The sequence below is a fragment of the Amblyomma maculatum genome, chromosome 2, assembly GCF_055883805.1.
Source record: "Amblyomma maculatum isolate TAMU_Amacu chromosome 2, ASM5588380v1, whole genome shotgun sequence".
Lineage (NCBI taxonomy): Eukaryota > Metazoa > Arthropoda > Arachnida > Ixodida > Ixodidae > Amblyomma > Amblyomma maculatum.
In genome coordinates, this window is record NC_139345.1 from 188,909,634 (window position 1) to 188,933,329 (window position 23,696).

The window sequence follows — 23,696 nt, forward strand, 5'->3', positions numbered from 1 at the left end:
AATGCCAGCAGCGGTTGGCTGCAACGTTTTAAGGCCCGCTTTAACATTGTCGGGAAGACAGTCTCGGGGGGGCAGTGAGGACGCCAATGAAGGGGAGATCAAGAAGTGGCTTGAAGAAGAGTGGCCTAAGATTCTCGTCAAGTATGAGCCCAATCAGATATTCAATGCTGACGAGACGGGCCTGTTCTGGCAAATGCTTCCGCGACAAACGCTCGACACGCGCGGAGACAAGTGCCACGGCGGCAAGCAAGGCAAGGCTCGTATTACAGTTCTGTTGGCTGCGAATATTGACGGCAGCACGAAGCTGCGGCCACTTGTCATAGGCAAGTTCCAAACCCCGAGATGCATGCGCAGCTGCCCCAGTGTTCCGGTGACATACGCATGGAACAAGAAATCGTGGATGACTCGGGAGATATTCCAAAAATGGTTGAAGGCATGGGACTCGGAGCTGGCGCGTCAAGGCCGGACGGTTTGCCTCATCGTTTACAATTGCACAGCACACCACACTGATGTCCAGCTGAGCAACATTGAAATTAAGTTTTTGCCGCCGAACACGACGTCGAAGCTGCAACCATTGGACCAGGGCATTATTCGCGCTTTCAAATCCATTTATAAACGTCGGCTGATCGACATTTTGCTTCTCAAGCTGTGGATGTGCCAAGAGCTAAAGATAGACCTTTTGGGTGCCATTCTAATGCTGAAAGCCTCGTGGGACAGCGTCAAGCAGTCGACAGTAGTTCACTGCTTTCGGCATGCGGGTTTTATAAGCCGCATTGAAGAAGCTGCCGAGCAAGCAACTGAAGAATCAGCGTTGGACGACGGCACAGAGGAAGAATGCCAGCTCGAAGAAACCTGGAGCCAGTTGGAGCGCTTTGTCGGTGCTGAGCCACACAGCATGTGCATTGATGACTTCGTTGGCGGTGATGACAGCACCGGAACAGTGGCGGAGTTGACAGATGTAGAGATTGCGGCGGAAGTTACTGCTAAGCGGCCAAACGAAGACGCTGCCGAGGTTGATCCCGTAAGCGCTGCCCCGCTCCCGACTGCAACTGAGGCTGTAGCTGCTTTGGACCTTGCACGCCGCTGCTGCGGCGCAATAGAAGGCGCTGGACTATCGCTTGTGGACCGTTTAGACTACGTTGAGGACGCCGTGGTTAAGCACGCGGTTGCCAATTTGAAGCAAGCTACTACGCTGCTACAGTACTTTAAGCCAAAGGAATAAATACTTTGTTTGAAACTCCAAGTGAGTATTTATTGCGCCACTGTGCCACGATTGGTTCATTGATTGATTTGTACTAGTTTTTGACGTGTTTTCTACATGATTTTGTATATCGAATTCCGGCTATATCGAACTATTTTGCAATCACCGCGCTGTTCGATATATCGAGGTTCGACTGTAGTAGACATCTGAAGCCATGGGAAGGTTTGGTAAAGATTAACTTGGCGGAAAGGAAAAAAAATTTGAAAAGTCAACTCACATTACTGCGCAGTGTTTGTGATCGGTGCAACCGGTTGTGTTCATAAAGTCAGGTTTATATCCTATTGTTGTAAACAAATTTAGGGTGACACTAAAGCTCCGTTGTTAAGGATGTGACGTGTAGCGCCTCTCTCCGCACGCACGCATGCACGCATGCACACACACATGCGCACCACTCAAACGCACACACACGGACAATTTTTCTTTCTTCACGTTTCAAATTTTTAGTTTTTAATTTACAGTCGAGTCCACTTATAACGATACCGGTTTTAACAATATATCTGTTACAACAATGAAAACCTGTTGCACCGTGCACTTTTGTATGTTTTCAATGGTAAAATAACCCGCTTACTACAATGCCCCCTTGCCACATTATCGGTTATAACAATGAATTCTCGCTCCTGGGTTATCGTGTCAAAAGATATTTGAATGCGAAATCCTTGAAAAGAAAAAAAAAAAAAATTCCAGCTGCTGCACCCTCCCCGTCACGCGCTCATACAATAGAACCTGTTTTCTGGCCTTCTCCGCACTGTAAGCCCGCGTGCCTTTCTACCGCTGCCCTTCCACCCCTCGGAACACAAATGGACTGCGCCCATAGCTCTGCGCTGCGCCACCCTCCGAAACACAAATGGACTTCGCCAACGCGCCGGCAGCGCTGATCCGCTGATCTGCTCACTCACCCGCTCGTCCCTCATTTTGCACAGTTCTGCAAACGGATTTGGTTGTTTGTGCAAGTTGATTGCGTCGAAGTCATTCCTGGCCACGCGGTTTCTTCATCTCGTTTGAATCGCCGCCGAAACGTAAGATGGCTGATCCATCCGCTGATTATCAGACATTGCTGATGAAAAGAAAGCGCACGGCACGGCTATCGATTTGGAGACAAGTGCAATATCGAGAAGGAGTACGCACTATCACAACGGATGGTGTCGACTATCATCCGCTCCTCTGAGAAGTTCGACAAAGAAAAGTCCTCGCTTGACAGTGGGTGCAAACGCGTTCGACAAGGCGCCTAACGACGGAAGTGACGGCGACGACAGCGATGATGACGCGGTAGGGCAGGCTGCCTCAACGTTGTTCTCGCAAGAGGCCCTGCAGTTGATTCAGTCCCTCTGGGGCTTTGTTTTCGCGAGGGACCTTCCGCTGCACTACGTGGTGTACCTAGATGCCATGGAGAAGGATGTCGACACGCTTCGCGTGAGGCAAGCAAGGTTAACGGACATGGGGTTTTCTCGTGCAAGCCAGTGAGATGTACGTGGTGAGATGCTTGCGGCGATTTCACCCTAGGGGCCTGCGTGCTCCAATCTCCTCTGCTTTTAAATAAAAGTTTCGTCTTTTTCTCTCTCTATCTCTCTTCACCCCAGCGTTACTTCGGGATTTCTCAAGCTGAGGGGCAGTCGCGGCAACCTTCTCGTATTTTTTACAAGACCCCTTTCGGGGCCTTCAAAACGACGTCTTGGCGGAGCTTGCATGTCACTTGCCGTCTGTGACCCCTCTCTGCTGTTGTTATCCTTTTTTTCATGCAAACCGTTTATAACAGTTATCGGTTATAACAGTGGAAATTTTGTGGCACTTGAATATTGTTATAAGTGGACTCGACTGTAATTAGTTTATTTTATTCGTTTTATATATCATTTATTTTCTTTATTTGTTATTTTATTTATTATTATACAATTTTATACACTAATACTCATCATCAGCAAACATTGCCTTTTTATTCTGAGCCATTTGACACTTTTGAACACCTTCTTCAATTATTTCAATTAATTAATTACACAAGACAACGTCTGTTCATCAGAGTTTAGCACGGACAGTCAAAAAGCGTAAAACTGACCCGGAAAGCCACCAGGTATCTACTGATAAGTTTCACTTTCTTCTCCGAAGCAACGGCGATGCGCTAACCAAGCAAACAAACTCACGATCGTCTCTCATAGGCTTACAAGCAAATAGCAAAGGCACACGGATAAAAAAAAAATTCTCCACGTCACAGAACTTTGGATACTGTATCTGGATAGGGATAAGGCTACGCGGATCAACGAGGGGTCCATGTACGACTCGCAGAGCAGTTTGTAACTGCACACAGCAGTCCGTCCGGTGGGCCCCGCCACACTTCGGCTGTCAAAATGTGCATCTAGGCGTCGCTGACAGAAACCACCAGGGACAGAGGAGAGGTCCTTCGACCAGGTAGTGTCTTCTCTTTACATCGAAAGGTCAGTCCAAGCACAGCACACTAAGTTACATTATCACAAGCGCAGAGAGAACTGCGGGCACTGATGGACGGACACAGAGCTGACTGATGAAGCGATCAAAATATGGCCGCCAGCACGGGATCAGCGTGCCGTTCATGGTTGCCAAACTTACTTTTGTAAACCCTCTATGTGGCCAAATTGCTCCAAATCAGATATTCTGCTACATGCTGCTACAAAATAGATTTTTTGCCTACTTCTGCGCCACGCCTGTGCCAAAAGTAGCTGAATAATTCTGCTGACAGCAAAACCAAACTGTCGCGAAACCAAAACTGACATCTGCTGGCAACACTGTGCAAGGTGGAAGAATATTTTTGCAGGGCTTGGGCAGACAATCACATGACACAAAATTGACGTTTGTCTACGTCACTCCTGCGTCTCCTGCTGGGGTTTCTTTTTTTATCTACTGGGAGGGAGTGAGAGGGGGCTGCAAGATATCTCTCAAGTCCAATGTGTGGGAAGGGTGAAAGGAGAGGCTGGCTGTCGAAGGTTTGAAGCACATTCAAACGCGTGATGGTTTCGAGCTGCCCTGGGCACTCGTTTAATTTGTGTGTGCGTGTGTGTGTGCGAAGGATGTGCGAGCAGGCTGGCCAATGCAGGCGGCGCGGTTTCAAACGAGTGATGGTTTGGAACTGCCCTCAGCAAAGCACCTTTGCTTCCTTTTTTTTTTTTCGTACCAGTGAGTTATGGGCTGCGATGGCCTGAGTAGAATCAGAGAGAGCAGTAAAGCGCGGTTCACATGCAAGCGATTGAGCGAACAGCGGCGCGGCGCTGCGAAACTTTTCACGAGGCTTCATTTCACACTCGTCGCGTCAGCGCGATTTTCATCGCTGCGAAAACCAACGTTGCTAGTAAACAACGTACGCTCGCAGTCGGTTTCGGTGGCCTGCAAGAACGAACAAGTCATTTCTTCTAAACATTTGTATAAAAAATGCAAATCTTGCATTTTAAGAATTAAATCATGATTACTTTTTATTGTTTATATACATTTTTTCAGCACCACCACCAGCACGCGAGGAAATAAACACAGCCTCATTTCCAGGGTTTCCCGCGCAAGTTTCGCACTGGTCACGTGGCAATGCGCGGCTGTCTCATTGGTTGACAAGCGGTGCTGCCGCTCGTTCGCGGCGATGGGATTTCAACTTTCCCGAACCTCGCCGCTCGCGCCGCAGAAGATGCCCCCGCCGCTGCAAGCAGGTTTTTGCGCCGCCGCGGCAGAAATCGCTAGTGTTTTCGCTTGCATGTGAAACAGGCTTAAGGATTTTTACTGCTTCTGTGCGTGCGCACTGGACTCTGTTGGCCGCTTTTGTACCTTAAATTCAACCTCTTATGTGGAACTTGTATAATTTCACAGCTTAACTCATATGCAAGTACTCAGCATATTTGCAGCCCCACTTAACTCATACGCAGGTACTCAATATATTTGCAGCCCTGCATACGGTCAGTAAGTACTCTTGAACGTTTTCATTACAATGAGTAAAGCATACTCACAATCCCTGCAGTGCGCTGCGGAGAAGCAGACTCACGACTCCGAGTCCCTGCGTCGCTTTGATTAACCAGCTACCCGCCGAACCACTGGAAGAAAAAGAACGAAAGCAAAGATAATGAACGCACGGAATCGGCGCTCACTCTACATCCCCGTACATCTTGCCATTTGACTGAGCAGCGCCAGCAACGCACCGCTCTCGAAGGGAAAAAAAAATTCTCCACCCAGGTCCTGCAAAAATATTCTTCCCGTTTCCCTTCCATCAGCACGGGTCTTGAAGGAAAAAGGTGCAATGACGTTACCTTGATGTACAACACAGGGACACCCAGAAAAGAGGTCGGAATCGGGAAAAGGTACAGGAAGTGATCAGGCTGGCCAGGAATGTTAGCACCAATGCTGAGCTGCTTTTCTCAAAAGGCGTCAAGTGTAAGCATTTTGCAGACGTTGAAAGTGGACAAGCCTTTCTGAAGAATGGATAAGAGAGGCTCGCAGCGACACTGTCCAAGCTGGAGTTACCAAGGCAAAAGAAGAAACTATGCCTCAAAGTTGCAGTTTTAAGGAGCGGCATTTCTGAATTTCTACAGAGCTTTTATATTAAGACCACTAGCTACCTTTTTCCTAGACTACAGTGTTTACAGTGTAGTTGCATATTTCATTATGCCTTCCCTCTGAATAAAAACGGCTTTGGTTTTAGCAAAACCATCTGTTTGCTTAAGAACAGCACTTCAGACTGCATTTGAGCTTGAAGTTTGTTTTTGCATGGCTATGGTCGTTATAAATATCTGAGCAATTGGTTTCTAGAAATAAAACAAGCCTCCTTTATTTAAGCGTCTCGAGATTTGAGATTTTGTTACAAAATATTTTTTTACTGCTACAAAAGCTCAAATATTTGCTACAAAATCTCATTTTTCTTGCTACAAAACTTGAAATTTTTGCTACAAACTGCGATTTCTTCTGCCACAAAAGCTGCTACAAGAAGCCAGTTCCACCACTGGGCAGGTTGTGGTTCTTGTTAGAGAGGATTACTGGAAACTGGGCTAGCAATAGTTGATTGTGTAGCTTGTAACAGGTGAGGGGATGTTTGTAGACTAAAAAAAAAAGGGGCTTGCAGCTGCTTGCGACCATGAAATGAAGTTTGCTTCAGGCTAAAAAATCACTTTATTTTACCCGTTTCCCCTACCAGATGGCTCTAGTAGCAGTTTCGCCACTGCCATGTGGTGTGGGAAAATAAACGTGAATGTTGTGTACCGTTAATCAAGAAAGCTGCCTGCACTTTTGGTGCCATGCTGACATCACTGTTGGCGCTGCTCTTTTGCCTAGGTTGCATATGACTCAGCACTCAGGTTTGGCAGAACCAGCCGCATACTGTTACTGCAGTGGGCGCCCAGGAGTGGAGGCCTCATTCTTAGGGTCACCCATTTCAGAAATGCTTGAAGAAAATGCACAAGTCAGTGTCTCCTTGCTCTTTTGTTTTGCATGGGAGAGCGGGCAATGATTGACAGTACCTCTTATCATCTAAGTGACAGGCAGTGTGACAGCAAGCAAAGGGGCCCAGTTTGTGTTTAGCCTTCTGGGGCTCGAGAAACTAAAGGTGGGACAAGTCGCAACTATATTTTCTGTATATACAGTCGAACCCGGTTATATCGAACCCGGATATATCGAATTTTGGTTATATCGGACTCGCGAAATATCCCCTTGAAAATCCCATGTAAAAGTATAGGAAAGCCGCGTCATATATCGAACTCAATTGCATCGGTCGTTCGATATATCGAACTCTGCACCACGCACTGGAAAGTGTGCCTTCCCCAAAGACGATCGCATCACCCTTGGCCGTTTGCCGCGTGACGTTTTCAAGCCACGCGCGGAAGGAATGAGAGGGGACAGTTCGGCTACGGCTGGTCTGGGCAGCGCCGCGCCCATTCCCCAAAGGCCCGCGCATCTGCAGTTGTCGTTTCCCGCGCGCCAACACATGATGTTTGCAAGCCATGTGTGTGGGTGTGCCCACTCTTTTGCCGAGCTATCTCTCTCCTTCAGCACGTGCAACGCATGCGCCAAGCCAGCTCAGCCCGTTTTCAGAGAGACGTCTGACGCTTTCTCCAGCGTGTGTTGCGAACCCTCTGCGTGCGGCGGCGCGGCGGCGGACGTGGCTATGGCGCCTGCGGATGTTAAGAAGCGGCAGCTCTGTTTTTTTTTTTTCATCCTTTTTTATCGTTGTGCTGTACGCCCGGCGTAGCGTAAGATATGGCGGCTACGGACGTTAAGAAGCGACAAGGTTTTTATTTTATTTTATTTTTTTTGCGGGGATGTTTATTTTATCTTTTTTTATCGTTTATCCTTGCATGTATGAATCGGCGAAAGCACGCGGTCAGCTGCTGCGATCATGACGCCCGCCCCAAGCGCAGCGTGATAAATCGAACCAGGCTTGTGCAATCAAGCCATCACGGGCACTCTGCCAAGTTCGCTCCGCGCCACCGCAGGAGCTATCAAAAGATAAACGCGCCCTGACTTTATCGCTCGCAGCATCTTGGCACGCTGCCAATGAGCTGTGGATTAGACGACCAAAACGGACTGACGCGCGCCATCGACGTGCAAGCAAAAATGCTTGTGATTTCTGCCGCTGTGGCGACACAAAAACCTTATTTTGAGCTGCCGCGGTGGCTCAAGTGGCGAGAGGGACGCAGTTCCAACAAGTTTGAAAATTTCCGCTCTGTCGCTGCCGCCCGTCGCCGAGATCGCTCAGTCGCTTGCATGCATGTGAGCGAGCTGGCCTTAACGCATTTTTTTTAAATTTTTTTTTTCAAATTCTTGGGTGCAAAAGTGGAGGGTGGGTTCATTATGCGAGTGGGTTGATTATGCGACAAATACGGTATCATTTTTTCGCATCGTAAGGGCCGTTACAAACCGATTTCTGTATATCGAATTATCGATATATCAAACTCTTTCGCGATCCCCTTCGAGTTCGATATATCCGGGTTCGACTGTACTCGGTAAACGACCCGCGCCCCTAACTTGGCAGCCGGTAATTTGAGAAAAAGAAAAAGTTCAACCCATAATTTTGCATAATGCATAATTTTGGCTCAGGGTGGGAGCGAACAAGCGAGAATAAATGCATGCGTCATTATGACCAGGAATGCATTATCCCACGTACTAGACTCTGCCTGGAACTGCAAACACGCAGTGCCTCTGTGATGCTAACTTTTCCTGTGCGCTCAGCATTCGCACCAGAAAGTGCAGTCTGTGCAAAAGCCAGAGTGTGCGTGCGAGCTGGGTGCATCCCTGCATGCAAGGAAACACAAGCAACGCGTTGCCGCAGTGCTGGGCTCTGATGCCAGCGAGATGCACATCATAGTAGCACAGTGCTCGCCTAGTGTCTCTAAGCTTAATGTGTGTCATGTCAAACCTTCAGCATATGTGTTTTGCATCTAGTCAGCAGTTAGTCATAACATGTCTGAGCAATTTTGTTTCCGCAGCAGACACTTTCAGGGTGTGGGTTGGGGCTGATGGAAGTGAGTTGGCTGCCTGCGAGGAAGTGAGCACGACGATGTGATTGTCACAGCAGTGAGCAGTGGCATGGAGCTCGCAACCTAAGGTGAATCGGATGACAAGGACAGTGTAGACCTGAGGCCAGATATGCCTTGCAAAAATGCGCTCGAACGCCTGAGCAAAGGGAAAATGTATGGCGCGAAAAACTGCAACAAAGTGCTTTAGTGTTTAAGCCTTGTTGAGGATGAAATTATTCGAATTGCACTAAACAAAACACCGCCAGACAAAAATCACCGCATTCTTCTGCTGTTAATGCATTTTTTTGATGCAAACAATGTTTGTGCTCAGTTGCAGTGTTGTGTGTCCGTGTGTGTGTTTGTGTGTGTGTGTGCAATAAACTATGCTTTAAAGATAGGTTGCCCATTTCGCATGCTTAGGCCTGAAATCACAATGTTTTAATTATAACGTGCTACCACTTTGTGCAGATTTTCGTAACTCCCATGACTTATTTATAAGTGGCCTACACTGTAATTGAGGCTGTTTATTGTAGTCTGAAAATTTTTATGCAAAAAATGTTCCGTGTAAAGGTTGCACCTCGCCTCAACCACACAAAAAGAAGTGCTACCTTTACGAGGCTATTACGGTACTGCATAATGAACCCATGGCGTACTTTTGTCACCATGAATTTATTTTATAAAGAACTGCGTTTCATAGCGCGTTTCTTATTTTTTCACCATTCTCATCACAGCCTGCAGTGCGGACCGTAGCAGCACGTGCCATGCTGTGCACCATGCTGATCACTGCTTGTTTACCTTTAGTCTTGCTGTGTGCCCAGCTGCATTGTCAGTGCACACTTAGAAAGCTTGGTGTTCAGCACATTCACATTACAGTGCAGTCCACTTATAACGATATCAGATATAGCGATATGTTGCTTATAATGATGAAATTCTTAAGATTTATCATTTTTCCCATTGCCCCTATGTAAAAATAAACCAGATACAACAATCTATTATCGGTGGTACATCGGATACAACGATAAATATATCGTCACCCGGTAAGTGTTTACCAAGAAAATTTGATTCAATATTCAATAAGATAAAATATTAAGAAGACAATGACATGAAAACTCGACATATGCGGCGAAAACGGAAGGAAATGAGCTCTATCATCATCGCAATCACAGCCACACAAAGGGCACTGCTGCGGCAGGATCGTCGTCGCCATTACCGATTCTGCGTCTGTGGAAGATGGCGGCGACCACATTGACGGACGATGCGATAGCTTACGACATGAAACGGCAGATTCATCGGGATTCTTGGCAGGGTTTCAAGGTTGGAAGCCTCGTGAAAAAATATGTACATCTGCACTCTATGATTTTAACGATCATCAAGGCTGGGGATGTCCTTTAGTTCATCCAGTTGCTAATCGGTTTCGTGCATGCAAAAAGGACTGCTGCCAGCATACGCGCTACTGGAAGCGATGCTCACAGCGATTGTCAAGGTTCAGCTGCTGCTTAGGCTAGCGCGAATTTCCAACTTCTTTAAGTATGCTCAACTTATTTTCTGGCTATTGATGTATACTGTAATAAAGTGTTTAGCGCACTTTACCAGGATTAGCGTTCAATCCGATTTGCTCATCGTAAGTAGGCAAGCCTACATGCTTGGTAAAATCCATGGGTGTGCTTTTTTTTTTTTTTTTTGCCAGTCCAGATATAACGATGATCGGTTATAAAGATGGATTTTCAGGTTTTCTCAATAGCATTATAAGTGGACTGCACTGTATCTCGCTGCGATTTGCCAGTGCCGTCCATCATCACAAAAGCATTGGATTGTGATGTGATAGCAGCATGCGCCTTTCGAAACAAATACACATTGCTGAAAAACTGGTGTCATGGTTGCAGCTGATAGCGTGCTTTTGTTGATGAATGGTTGGACGGATGTGAGATGTGAAATTTCGACTCTCGAAGGAAGCTGCCTAAACATTTTTTTATCGCATAGTGGACCTTCCCTTTGAATTGATGTCAGTGTTTCCTGAAAAAAAAGTATGCACAGTATGCAAATACTAGGTGTGCATAGCTGGCGGCTTGACGGACGATGGGGGTGTCGTGTGTGTAAGCTTTGGTGGCTTGCCTCTGCAGGTACTCGCAGGAGAGTGAAGACCTGTGCGACCGCTACATGCACCTGACAAACTACAGCATCAACAAGAAGAGTGCCACGTACACACCCGGTGGGAGTGGGGACTGCCAGGGACACAAGTGGTACGGCTTCTGCGGCTGGTGCATGCTTTGGGGGGGGGGGGGGGGGGGTTCCATGTGGTGGGCAGTCTGTTGCATTCCATGCTTTGTTCCTGTAATCCTGTAATAGGGCCACCATCATCATCATCATCAGCCGGAGTATACCAACTGCAGGGCGAAGGCCTTCTCCTATGTTCCTTTAATTAATTCGGCCCTGTTCTAGCTGCATCCACTTGACCCCTGCAAATTTCTTAACCTCATCCACCCACCCAATCACCCGGGGTGGTGCAGTGGTTACGGCGCTCGACTACTGTTCCCAAGGATGCGGGATCGAATCCCGGCCTCGGCGGCCGCTTTTCGGTGGAGGCGAAAAGCAAGGCGCCCGTGTGCTGTGCGATGTCAGTGCACGTTGAAGAACCCCAGGTGGTTGAAATTTCCGGAGTCCTCCACTACGGTGTCTCTCATAGCCTAAGTCGCTTTGGGACGTTAAACCACACAAAACCAAACCAAACCAAGCCACCCACCCAATTTTCTGCAGCCCCCTGCTACGCTTATCTTCCCTTGGAATCCAAGTCGTTATTCTTGGAGACCGTCGCTGGGGCGGGATTCTCTCTTTGCACTACATGTCCTGCCCATGCCCATTTCTTTTTCTTGATTTCCACTAGAATGTCATTAACTCGTGTTATTTCTCTGACCCACTCTGCATGCTTCCGATCTCTTAACATTACACAGACCATTTTTCGTTCCATGGCCCTAGGGCCACCGTTGTTTTTCAAATGCAGAGTGCCCATTGCGGGAGGTCAAGCCCTTGTTTCGACCTAAGGGGAGGCCTGGTTAGAGTTAATAAGAACCGAAAATTGGGCTAGTAGGCGAGGATTAATACTTAACAGTGTAAAAAAACAGGACCGAAGTGAACAAGGAGACACCAGTGTCTTAGAATGCCTTGCTTCTGTTGGTGCCTCAAAACTACTACAGTTTTGTCTTTTGCACTTGTGACTGTGTGCTGTCTGCAAAACAAATGACATCACATTTGTCCAGCCATGCGCAAATACTTGAAATTCTTAATAGTTTGTGAAGAGCACTTTCTATAGGAGTCCCACTGCACTTTCACAATTTGAACATCCTAAATGTTCAGAAATTAAAAACTCCCAGTGTACATATAGATTGGCAGTGAAAGGTTGCTACATTTCTAAGCGTAACTTGCTTTTCCCTCACAGACACACCTGCCAGCATGCAGCAAATGCCCTCGCAGTGTATGCGCTGACGGCCGTTGAGAGCTGCTACAGGTTGGAAAACAAAGTGTAGAACCATGTGGCATGTCGTTGCATTTTGCCTTGACATAGCACTGTCGATGCAGTGATGGCATTTAATATGCATTTATGTGCATAAAGATGTTGTCTGAAGCACGACAGTTGTATAAATCGGAATATAGGTCGAGGTTTTTACTTGTAAAAGCAGCCGAAAGTTGTCCCTTGTCTTACAAATTGATCTTTAGCGGAATTTGAGGTGCAGTCTGGCAACATGTGGCATGCCTACTCTTAAATGGACAGCCAAAGCCGTATCAATGTGCTGCAGTTGCTGGCATTTCTTTTCTTTTTTTTTTTTTTTTCAGTTCTTGCCGTATTTATCTTCGTGCGTGCTCTTTCATTTGACCTGTAGTCGTATATAATGCCTCTTTTGCAAAGAATAGTGGCACATGAACGTAGTTTGCAGAGGCTTTCCAGAAAAAGCTTGTGTTTGCCAACGTAGACTGCAACATGGCCGCTCTCTCAGTGGTGGTTTGGAGTTTCAGAAAAGATTGTGCAGTCGCGCAGACAAGATAAGCTGCTTGCGAGCAACCTTTCAGAAAATGTAGCCTAAGCAGCATGCTTGATGGAATTAAATGACGCAATCTGGAAGTTTGAGTGAGACTGTAGCACCGGTTGTGCAGGGATACAGTCGATATTGTAATATATGCGCTTCTTGACTTTTTTCTTGTTTTATTTTTCTCTCTCACATCAAGGGAAGTGGGTCGACTTATTTTTTCACTCGATTTATACCCCTGTCGCAGGAGCAAATTTAATGTCATTCGAATTGAATGACATTAGCATCTAATGTCATTATTCACCTGCTACACGAGAAAATTTAATGTCATTAGGTTCGAGTGACATTCTTCATCGAATGAGTTTGGGGAACTCATTCGCATTCGATCGTAAACCGAATGTGTACTCTCGACACCAGATACGCAGAAGGAACAAGCAATGCAACAAAATATTCTGCGCATTGTGAAAGTTAAACATTATATTTCTTAAGTTTTGTTTTAAAAACTGTTAATTTAGATGTAAAATTATTCGCACTGCAGGCTCTCACGGAGTGCAATTACTCTCGAACACAGCAGGGCTCCAATCATGCCAGCAACTCACGATCATTTCAGGTTCTGTGTTCCTTGGTGGCTGCTTCTCCCCGTGCATTTATCTGAGAACTATTTAAAGTTATGACTGAGTGCCTAACAGCTTTGACGCCAGTTGCATGCTCTATGTGTCTCTGTGCATCTCTGCACTGTATATACGCGCTTCACTGTGTTCAGCCATATTGTTTTACATTTATCGAATTTGTGGGTGACTCGATACTTGGCTTGGATTTTTATTGCTGAAGTGCTAGAGCACTGCCAGAAGTAAGTTTTTCTCTTGAATTATTGTACAGAAATGTTTTAATCAGCTTAAAATGCTACGCAGTGATTTCAAACCTCCTTTTATGTGCACTGATGATCTTTAAGTGCATTATTCTTTAATAGCTGATTGTAATTGTCACCATTTGCGAATGACATTTTTATTTTATTGTGTAGCACCAAAAGAAACTGAATGACACTCGACACATCCAATGACATTTGATTCCAATTACATTAAATCTGCTAGTGTGACAAAGGTATTATACAGTCGAACCCGGATAATTTGGATTTTGCTTATATCGAACTCACGGAATATCCCCTTGAAAATCCTACGTAAAAGTATAGGAAAGCTGCGTCGTATATCGAACTCAATTTTACCGGTCGTTCAATGTATCGAACTCCGCCCCACGCATTGGACAGTGCGCCTACCCCAAAGACGATCGCATCATCCTCGGCCAATTGTCACATGACGTTTTCAAGCCACGCGTGGAAGGAATGAGAGGGCACAGTTCGCACCGCGCCCTTTCCCCAAAGGCGCCCGCATCTGCGGTGATCGCTGCCGCGTGCCAGCACGTGACGTTTGCAAGCCATGTGCGTGAAGGAACGAGAGGGAACCAGTGCAGCCGTGGTGTTCGGGAGAGGGGAAAAACGCGATAGAGCGAAGCGCAAGGGTGTGCCCATTCTTCTGCTGAGCTTTATCTCTCCCCTTCCTCTCTCTTTCCCAGTCTTCATTCGCAGCAGCATGCACTACGCATGCGCGGACAAGCCAGCTCAGCCCGTGGCAGACGCTCTCTCCAGTGTGTGTTGTAAACGCTCTGCTCGCGGTGGCGGACGTGCAGGCTGAACGTGCCTAAGCTACAGCAGCTGCGTACGCCAAGAAGCGGCAGCTTTTCTTTTCTTTTTTTTTTTTTTTCCGGGAGTCATTTATCTTTGCCGTCGTGCTGAACTTACGGCGTAGCGTAATAAGCTATGGCGGCTGCGGACGTTAGGAAGCGGCAGAATTTTTTTTTTGTGTGAGAGTCATCTATTCTTTCATCGGTGAATCAACGATAACACGAGGTCAGCTGCAATCATGACACTGGCTTTTAGCATTGTTCGCTTGAAATGGCAGCTATCACGCTTCCCAATGATTTTGTGGCAGTGGACTACGCCCGCCCCAAGCGCGGCCTGATAAATTGAACCAGGCTTGGGCAATTAAGCCATCACGGGCACTCTGCTAAGTTCACTCCCTGCCACCGCAGGATCTATCAAAAGTATAATCAAAACATAAACACGCAGTGAAGTTATTGCTGCGCAGCATTTATTGGCGCACTGCCAGTAAATGAGCTGTGGATGCACGGTCAAAACGAACGCACCGCTGAATACTTTTTTTTTTTTTAATTTTATTTTAGGGGGGCAAAAGTGGGGGGTGAATTCATTATGCGAGTGGGTTGTTGACGCGACAAATACGGTATCATTTTTCACGATCGCAAATGGCGTCTCAAGCAGGATTCTGTATATCGAATTAACGATATATCAAACTATTTCACGGTTCCTTTCGAGTTCAATATATCCGGGCTCGACTGTATACGGTTTATACGTACTAGTTCTTGCTGATGGAGGGCCTAGGCTTTTTATCCCCAAAGGCATGAAGGAAGTCAGTCATAGGCTCATTTTGGCATTAGATTAATGAACAGACTGTAACAAGATGCATTTATTCTTTTATGCTAACCAGTGGATAGCTCTGAAGTGTTCTTGCTGTGGCTTCTTCAGTGTGAAGCACATCAGGGTTAGTGACACCAAGGAATCGGTGGATAACCAAACCAATGTTGCTCAGCATGCTGACGGTTATTCCATTATTGTTGGTTACATGCTGTTTGCTTGGCGTACAAAGCGTAAACGTTGATGCGCATCCAACATGAGGGAATTTCTACCTTTGTGATGCTGAAATGTCTCCATTGCAGTGCAGTCTTAGCATGACACGTACGGAACAAATTGATCTTTTACACCGCATGTAAAAAAAAAAATAAGAAAAAGGGCGTTTTTTGTCATTCTTTCAGATTTCCAGTGCACCACGAAGACAGGGCCATAGCATTGCTTTCAGTATGGCTAACGAGCGAAGCTCACAGATCTGGCCCCGTTTATTTTACGGTGCGCTTTGTGTGATCTGTGGCCCAAGTGACTGAGGTCGCCCACTGTCTTGCCCGAATGCAGGTCCATCCGTGCCCTCCAGGGTTATCTGGAGGCACTGGGCGTAGACTTTGCCAGCCTGTGGGACCAGATGGAGGACATTGTCGTCAAGACGCTTGCCTGGTAAGCGCCGGTCGCAGAAATGAGCTCATGCATTCTGCGAGCGCAACATAAGAAACCAACATAACACATTGAAAATAATTCACTTTGCTTGATGATGGGCGCTCAGAGGAGCTGAAAATTTGTTTGGAATAAGTGAAGCTCTTTGATAGGGCAATACAAGAAACGCACATATACAGTCTTTGTCAAAATTTTAGAACACAGAGTGTTTGCTCCTGAGCCACGTCATGCGACTCGTAATGCATTCCCACTTGCAAACCTCGTAAAGGTGACACAATTTTTTGTCCTGCCCTGTCCTACAGGAACGGCTTCCTTGATCGTTGAAGAAATGCTGATACATGGCTTACGAGCAGACCCACTGGGCTCTAAATTTTTGACAAAGATGTGCGGTTGGAGCATTCAGGGTTTTTATTCTTTATTTTTTTCTGTCCTATGGCCTTTGTCATTGTGTTCCAATTTATCCTAAGTACTGCATCTCGGCTATGTCGTTTTATAAAGTTCCTGTGGGCAGTCTTCAGTTTACTTACATGTCGTGAGAAATTATACCAACACGTATTTTGTCTGTTATATCTTTCTTCCCAATATGGTGGCCACCACTGTTAGCAGCACTGGAGAATAGTGGTTTGACTTAACTGTGAAAAGAGGCCTAACTGAGTAGGCTTTTTTTTTTTTGGCACAGTGCGGAGGGCCCCATGAACCGGCTGATCCAGAGGCACACCTCGAGCCGCTACACGTGCTATGAGCTGTTTGGCTTTGACATCCTGCTGGACGAGCAGCTCAAGCCCTGGCTGCTCGAGGTCAACATCTCGCCCAGGTGGGGACCATTGCTTGCCTCAGCAGTGTTCTGACAGCTGGGGTCACGTTTTCAAACGACTGCCTGCAGTAGCAGCGCCTTCATTTTCTGCATCGCCACAATGAAGCTGACTGTCTCTCTTCAGTGCTGGTGCATTCTGTTGAAACATCTGTGTTGACATAAAAGAAGCTTAGAGAAGTGCGACAAACATAGCATTACTCCCTCATCTTTGCTCTCATTCTCAAATTGTGCTACTGTTTCTCAGCCTTTCACCAGATAAATTTATTGGGTTGCAAGCAGTTCTTTGAGCTTTCTTTTCGAGGTTCTTTGGCAATTTGAAGAATTTCTTGGTCCCTTGAGGTTCAGATTTACGAGCTTTTACTGTATTGCAGGTTACTACAGCTGTTTAAGACCATATTTTTTGGTTGTAGTGGAGACTGGCTAAAAACTCCCAGTGTTGATTTGTTCTTGTTTTTATTTGTGCAGCCTGCGGTCTGCCACACCCGTGGACCATGCAGTCAAGGTATGTGGTCATCAAGCATTTCAAAACAAATGCCATTGTGAATTTGGGAGATGCTCTGATAGCGCCTTCAGCTTCCTGAGCTCTTCACCGTTTCTGTTGTGTCTTGGGGCAGTGGATCAGCCGCGTGACATGCCGTGACAGAGTGCCCAGTGTGCTGTTCCTATGGTTGCAGAGCGAGGTGGTGAAGGACATGCTTAACCTGGTTGGCTTCCAGCTGCCCCAGCAGCTCAGAGACGACCTGGACGAGCGGCTACTCGAGTGCTACGGGTGAGCAGTCGGGCTAATAATACCCTCGACCATGTGCTTGATCTGCCAGTGGCTGAGTCAGCCTTATTTTGGTTTAGGAAATAAGGAAAGAAACCGCTACATGGCAGCCATGTAATGGTAAGTTCTGGCGCCATAAAAGGCAGGCTGCATGCGTACATATTTGCCATGCTTATACCCATGTCACACGTGCACAAGAAATGACAGCAATTGCTTAATGATTTACCACAGTTATCTTCAGTGTTGGTGCTAAACATCCAGGTTTAATGCGATCATAGATATTTCGAGATTATTTTGAGTAAAAAATTTTTTCTAATTATAAATATTGTTCATGAATGCAGAATCTCAGCATTGTTCAAGTCTTATATAGTGATCTTGCAGAAAACACTGGCGACGTTGGATGAGAAATCCAAAATGTAGCCGTAGACCCTCGTGCCAGCTTACAAAATTAGAGTATGGGCTAGACCGAAGTGCGCATAAAAATGGCGAGTTCAAAAAAATTTAGGAGACATCACTTGTCTTAATCGACTGAATGTTATAAATAAGACATTTGCTGCCATTTGGTGAGGTTCCGAACAACGCTGCATGATTTTCTGCGTGAGGAAGGGTGGGATGAGAGTGCACATTTCTCGAACGAATGAGTTGGGTCGAACTCAGTGGGCTGCAAACAGCAGTAAGGCTAACGCCACAAAACTTGCAGGTGGAGGATCTTTTGAACGTCTTTAAAACCTGAGGAATAAAGTGCTATATGTGGACTCATCCAGCGCAGGTGTTAGGCAACCATGCTTTTGCAATTGGTCTCCTTTATCCTGTTGTTTTGGCTACTAATCGAATACGAATGTGGGAAAAAGAATGAAGAATTAAAAATACCAAACGTTGATCATCTTGTTCATTTCAGAACTCGCATCTATTTGCAGCTAAAATTAAATTGCAATTGCACAGAAGTGTATGCTCTACTGAAGAAAGCAGTATAAATTTTAGCATTGGTAATTGGTTGGTACAAATTTCAGGATGATAGCAATTCGTAAATCTCCCTAGCCTGAGGGCATTCTGTAGAATGCGTAGAATTTCGGATGTTTCGAGCATTCTCTCATGTCACTGCGATGATATGAATATGTGAGTTTTGACCTCAAACTTCAGCGCTATGTGTAAGACCAGCATAATTTATTCCGCGATTGCTATTTTCACTGTACGAGCAGGGAGCACTTTGCGGCGGCTTGTGGCCCACACATTGCCTACGTCATGATCGTCATTCTTGCTGCGTGCACCATGAGTAGTGCATGGAGCCCGCACAACCTTAACTAAATCCCCTGAGCCGTAAACATCTCCATGAACAGATTTCTCATGTTTCTCCATGCGCGTGTTGTTCATTCCAGTGATTGAAAATTTCAAGTGATGCAAAACTTTTCTTGACCCCATTAGAGTTGTACCACTGAGATTCTGTTGTATTTCTAACTGGGTTCTTTTAATTAAGTTGTAGTTTTTTATTTTTCACTTGCATGTCAGGGCTTTGTAAAAACACTCGCCATTCGTGCCACAGATTGGCCCAGATTCAGGAAGGGAAGAATATTAAATTAATGAGCGTGGCCACTTGATATCCTACATAGTCTGACTGTCACAAAATGTCACTTTGAACATCGGGATCTCCCGGCTGCCTCAGCTTCAAGCTGCACAACTGAATCTAGTGATCCCACTATCTCACTCTGGCTACTCTGTACTTATTACTAAAAGCTTTCCTAAGCAACTGCATTGATGGCAGGCATGCCAGGGTGATGGTGTTACACTAAAACCTCATTTATCCGGATCTCAATAACTGAAAAATTTGGTTAACTCTGACTAGCTGCGCAGTCCCAGGAATCAGCAATACTGTGTATAGTTGAATGGCAGCACATGCTCATTATCTCGGAGGCATTTATCTGCACATTGGTTAACTCGGAGAACTCTGATGAGGGCTACTGACTTTCCTGTGTTACCATGCAATGCAACTTAGATGTGCATCCACAGTGGGCAGGCGACGGGAAACCTACGCGAGGCGAGTCGGTCTGAGCGCTGCTCTGCAAACACAGTGGCAAAAAAAAAAGAAAAAAAAAAGCTGAAGGGCAAAAAATTTCATGATGACAATAGTTGATCGTGTGACCAGTAGCTACAGTTGAATCCCGCTATAACGAAATTCACGGTGCACGAAAAAAAATTCGTTCTCGCGGAACTTCGTTATCGCAAAAATTTGACGTGAAACGCAGAAAGAATTGCCCAAGCAGCAGCAAAGGCGTTTAATGCCAAAAATCTGTAAGCTTGGTTTGCTTACGCTTCACGGCGAGCAACGCCGTCACGCGATTTTCGCACTCGGTCAGCAAACCCATTGCAACATCGTCGTCTCGGACAGCAACGAAATTCCTGATGACATCAAAAGCGTCCATCACCTGTACGGCGGTTGCCGCAGCCGGCGCTTCCTGTACGTCGTCGTCTTCTTCATCGGAAGAGTCCTTATCATTCCGGGCAGCTTTTATGATCTGCTCATCACTCACATCTTCGTGAACAACAACACAAGCGTCAGCGCCGATGTATTCGTCGAGCTCGAGATTAGGCGGCACGGTTCCTATTTCTCCCAGCGTTTTCCAGGCGGCCGCGATCCCCGGAGCCGGTGACGCCTCTTCGTCGTCGTCTGTAACGCCTGGTGTTAGGCCAGCAGAGTGTACGGGTCGACCTTCGGCAAATCCGGCGTGCCTGAAACAGTTCACAATTACTGAGCGCCCCAGTGTGCTCCAGGCAGCAGACATAATCTGCAGTGCCACGTACAAGTCCACCTTCGTGTCTCGGCCGGTTTCAGTGTTAAAAAGCAGCCGCTGAATTAACCTCCCGCGGTAAGCGCGCTTCAGGCTAAGAATCACGCCCTGATCGAGAGGCTGTAAGACAGACGTGCAATTGGGAGGGAAGAACCTCAGCTCCGTGTTAGTGAGCTTGACTTCGTCGGAGTGATGCGCTGAACAATTGTCCAAAAGCAAGCAAACTTTACGGCCCTGCCGCTTCATGTCGCGGTCGAATGCCATCATCCACTCGGTGAAAATAGCGCGGGTCATCCATGACTTGTTGTTCGCCTTGTACTGCACAGGTAGGCTACGAGTTCCCTTAAAACAGCGCGGCTTGGCACTTTTGCCTATGACTAACGGCGGACGCTTGTCCGAGCCATCCATGTTTGTGCAAAGCAGCACTGTGATGCGTTTTTTGCTGTGTTTGCCGCCGTGACAGTGCTGCCCCTTGAAGTCGAGCGTCCTAGCCGGCAACATCTCGTAGAATAGCCCGGTCTCGTCGGCGTTGTAAATGTCTGCAGGCGCGAAGTTGCTTAAAATTCCGGCCATGTTACTCGCCTTCCAAGCAGCTGCTCCGTCCACGTCTGCTGACATTGACTCGCCGCACAACACTTTTCCAACGATGTTATGGCGGGCCTTGAAACGGTTTAGCCAGCCAATGCTGGCTTTAAAATCATCAATGCCAAGTAGGCATGCATAGTTCAAGGCTTTCTGCTGGACGATGCTTCCGGACAGGGGGACCTTGCTGGCTCGTGCTTCCACAAACCACGCATGCACTGCTTTGTCCAACTCTTCATGGAGGGGCCGCGTCACCTTTTTGTGCTTCGAGGATGTGCCTGAAGCAAGTGCCATTCTCACGCTGTCCTTATTGCCTATAATCGTTGACAGCGAACTTGCAGGAATTCCGAAGTCTTCAGCAATTGCCGCTTTCTTCCTTCCGCTTTCTGCTTGGGCGATTATTTGAGCTTTTTGCTCAAGGGAAAGAGTTTTGCGTTTTTTCACTTGCGTTGCCATCGTGTCCTGCGGATGAAAACTCGTCGTTGTCGAAGAGAAAGGCAGCGAGTGAACAACGCGACCACGACACAAAGCCAAAATGGCGGAACTGCAATCACGTGATTTCATGCTTAATGTGGCTTTGGATTTGACTTGGACTTCTCGCCAATAAAACTAGTTTCGGTTTCGATTTTGAACGCGAAAATTTCGTTGAAGCGGAAACGCTCTGCAAAAATGGTTCGTTGTGCAGAGAAATTTAGGCCATTAATTCTTATAGGATACTCGCGGGGAATAAAAAATTATTCGTTGTCGCGGAAATTTCGTTGTGGCGGTATTCGTTGTGGCGGGATTCAACTGTAAGTGGCACTGGTGACCGCACGCTTCAAAAGGAGAAGCCACATCATCATCAGCATCGTCAGGGCAGCGAGACTGTTTGCATTGCTGTCACGTGGCTGCCACTGCTGTCCCGTGGGTGCGCTGGTTGCACGCCCGATTTCTTTGTCTCAATTGTTTGTGGTGCGATGGTGACAGCTTGCGAATCGTGGAAATAAGTGCCCGTTGCTCTGTTCAACTGTGTTTTGGGCCTGTTGCTGGTGCCGTTGCGCTCCATAACGATGGCAACTGCCACTCAGTGAAGCGACAACGATGTTGCCGTTGCTGGTATGCTGACCGATGACGACATATTGGCGGAAGTTCCTGATGAAGCTGGAAATTGTTCTGATAATGAAAGTCATGAGCAGCTGCTACCGCAATGCCGCACTGTGCAAGAGGCCGATGAGGCTCTCTCTGTACTGGAGGAATTTTGCATCGGATCACGCGACAGAGAGCATGCGACCACCACATGATGGCACTGAAAAAAATTATCACGCAAATTTTGACAAAGAAACAAACAAAAATAATGCAGTTTTTCATGAAATAAAGATGTGTGTTTGCCCAGTGCACTTTTTTTGTTTTCATAGTAAATTTCATAATCCGGAATTCGGTTAACTTGGACATCTTTGCCGGTCCCTTGCAATTTGGATCAATGAGGTTTTACTGTACTTACTCATCTTAGTCACTCGGTGCATCCCACACTGCGAGGCAGTTGCACACTGTCTCACAGATTTTGTGCATCTTTATTACAAATTCTTTTGGGGCAGCTTCAGACTACTGAATGTCCCACAGACTAACCTTCACCACACTCTCAGTGTGTGACAAAGTGGAAGCCACCTGGTGTGCCTGCAGAGACTGTTGTGCAGCGCCAGAAAACCGAGTGTCCCTCGTTGTGGTCCTTTTTTGGCCCCAGGCTGGAGGAGCAAGACGACCTGTCCCTGAACCCCCTGCTGCACACATACAGCCTTTCGCCTGCTGAAGTGCTCAAGCACCGCCACTACGAAACCAGTCTCTTGGACCTGGTAAGGCCTTCTTTGTGGTCCCTTGGCACCGTCGGAGACTGTGTGTACCTGTGAATACTCGCCCACACTCACAGACTGGAGAGCATGGATCTTCACATGTCAGTGTGTGCAAGTGGCATTTGCAGGTGTTCTGAAGCGGCAAGGGGGTGTGCGAATAATATGGCAAAAAATATATAAAAAAGAAAAAAGCTTCCTTTCTATTAGGCCCAAAATTTTTACTTTTAAGCAGCTGAGAAGTGGCTTTAGAAAACATGTTTATCAGTGAGGGCCCACACTGTGAAGCTTTTCTCTATAATAAAGTCAAATGAGAAGTCGTGCAGTGCAGTCCACTTACAACAATATTCATAAGGCCGGAAAATCTGATTTTTAGTGTAATCAATTATTGTTATATCTGGACCAGCAGGAAAAATAGAAAAGAAAAAGAAAAGAACACACCCACATATTTTCTCGTGCATCTAGGCTTGCCTACTTACCAGCGATGAGCGAATTGCTTCGAACAACACGAATCATCGGAACGAGCGCTATACACTTTATTACAGGATACATCAGTAGCCATAAAATAACTTAAAAGGTCGGAAATAATTGTCAGCTGAAGCTTGACAATTGCTGAGAGCATCGCTTCCAGTAGTGCATTCGCTGGGTGAACTGCAGGATGTCCCCAGCCTTGACAGTCCTTGAAATGGCAAAGTACGAATAGCCTTATTTTTTCATGTGGCTTCCAACCTTTGAACCGTGACAGAAATCCTGATGAATGATATGTCTCACTTCTAGAGCTATTCACGTCGTCCCGGTCGGAGCCATCTTCTATGGACGCCCACTTGGGCGATGGCAACACGGCTGAGCCATTTGCATGACAACGGCTGGAAGAGGCAGTGATTGCGTTGATGATATGCTCATTTCTCAACCTCACGAATGCCTTCTTGTGGGTTTCTCTACACCTGTGCGTTCTCTGCACTTATGATGGGTTTTTCACGCTACTCTCTTCTTAGTACCATATTTACACAAATCTAATACGCATCCAATTTACATGGCCTAAAGAGAAAAAAACTGGAGATCCTGATCCT

The 23,696-nt window shown here is 46.6% G+C and overlaps 1 protein-coding gene across 4 annotated transcripts in view; it reads left to right on the forward strand.

Annotated features, from left to right (window-relative positions):
* The window catches only part of LOC146200646 (tubulin monoglutamylase TTLL4-like), a 133,786-nt gene that overhangs the window by 76,245 nt on the left and 33,845 nt on the right, over positions 1-23,696 (forward strand). For all 4 annotated transcript variants that reach the window (XM_084595584.1, XM_084595586.1, XM_084595583.1 and 1 more), the window contains exons 10-15: positions 10,827-10,946; positions 15,763-15,861; positions 16,538-16,672; positions 17,138-17,174; positions 17,347-17,441; positions 22,524-22,632. In XM_084595584.1, the coding sequence (XP_084451710.1) occupies positions 10,827-10,946; positions 15,763-15,861; positions 16,538-16,672; positions 17,138-17,174; positions 17,347-17,441; positions 22,524-22,632 (595 nt within the window). The remainder of the gene's footprint in view (positions 1-10,826; positions 10,947-15,762; positions 15,862-16,537; positions 16,673-17,137; positions 17,175-17,346; positions 17,442-22,523; positions 22,633-23,696) is intronic.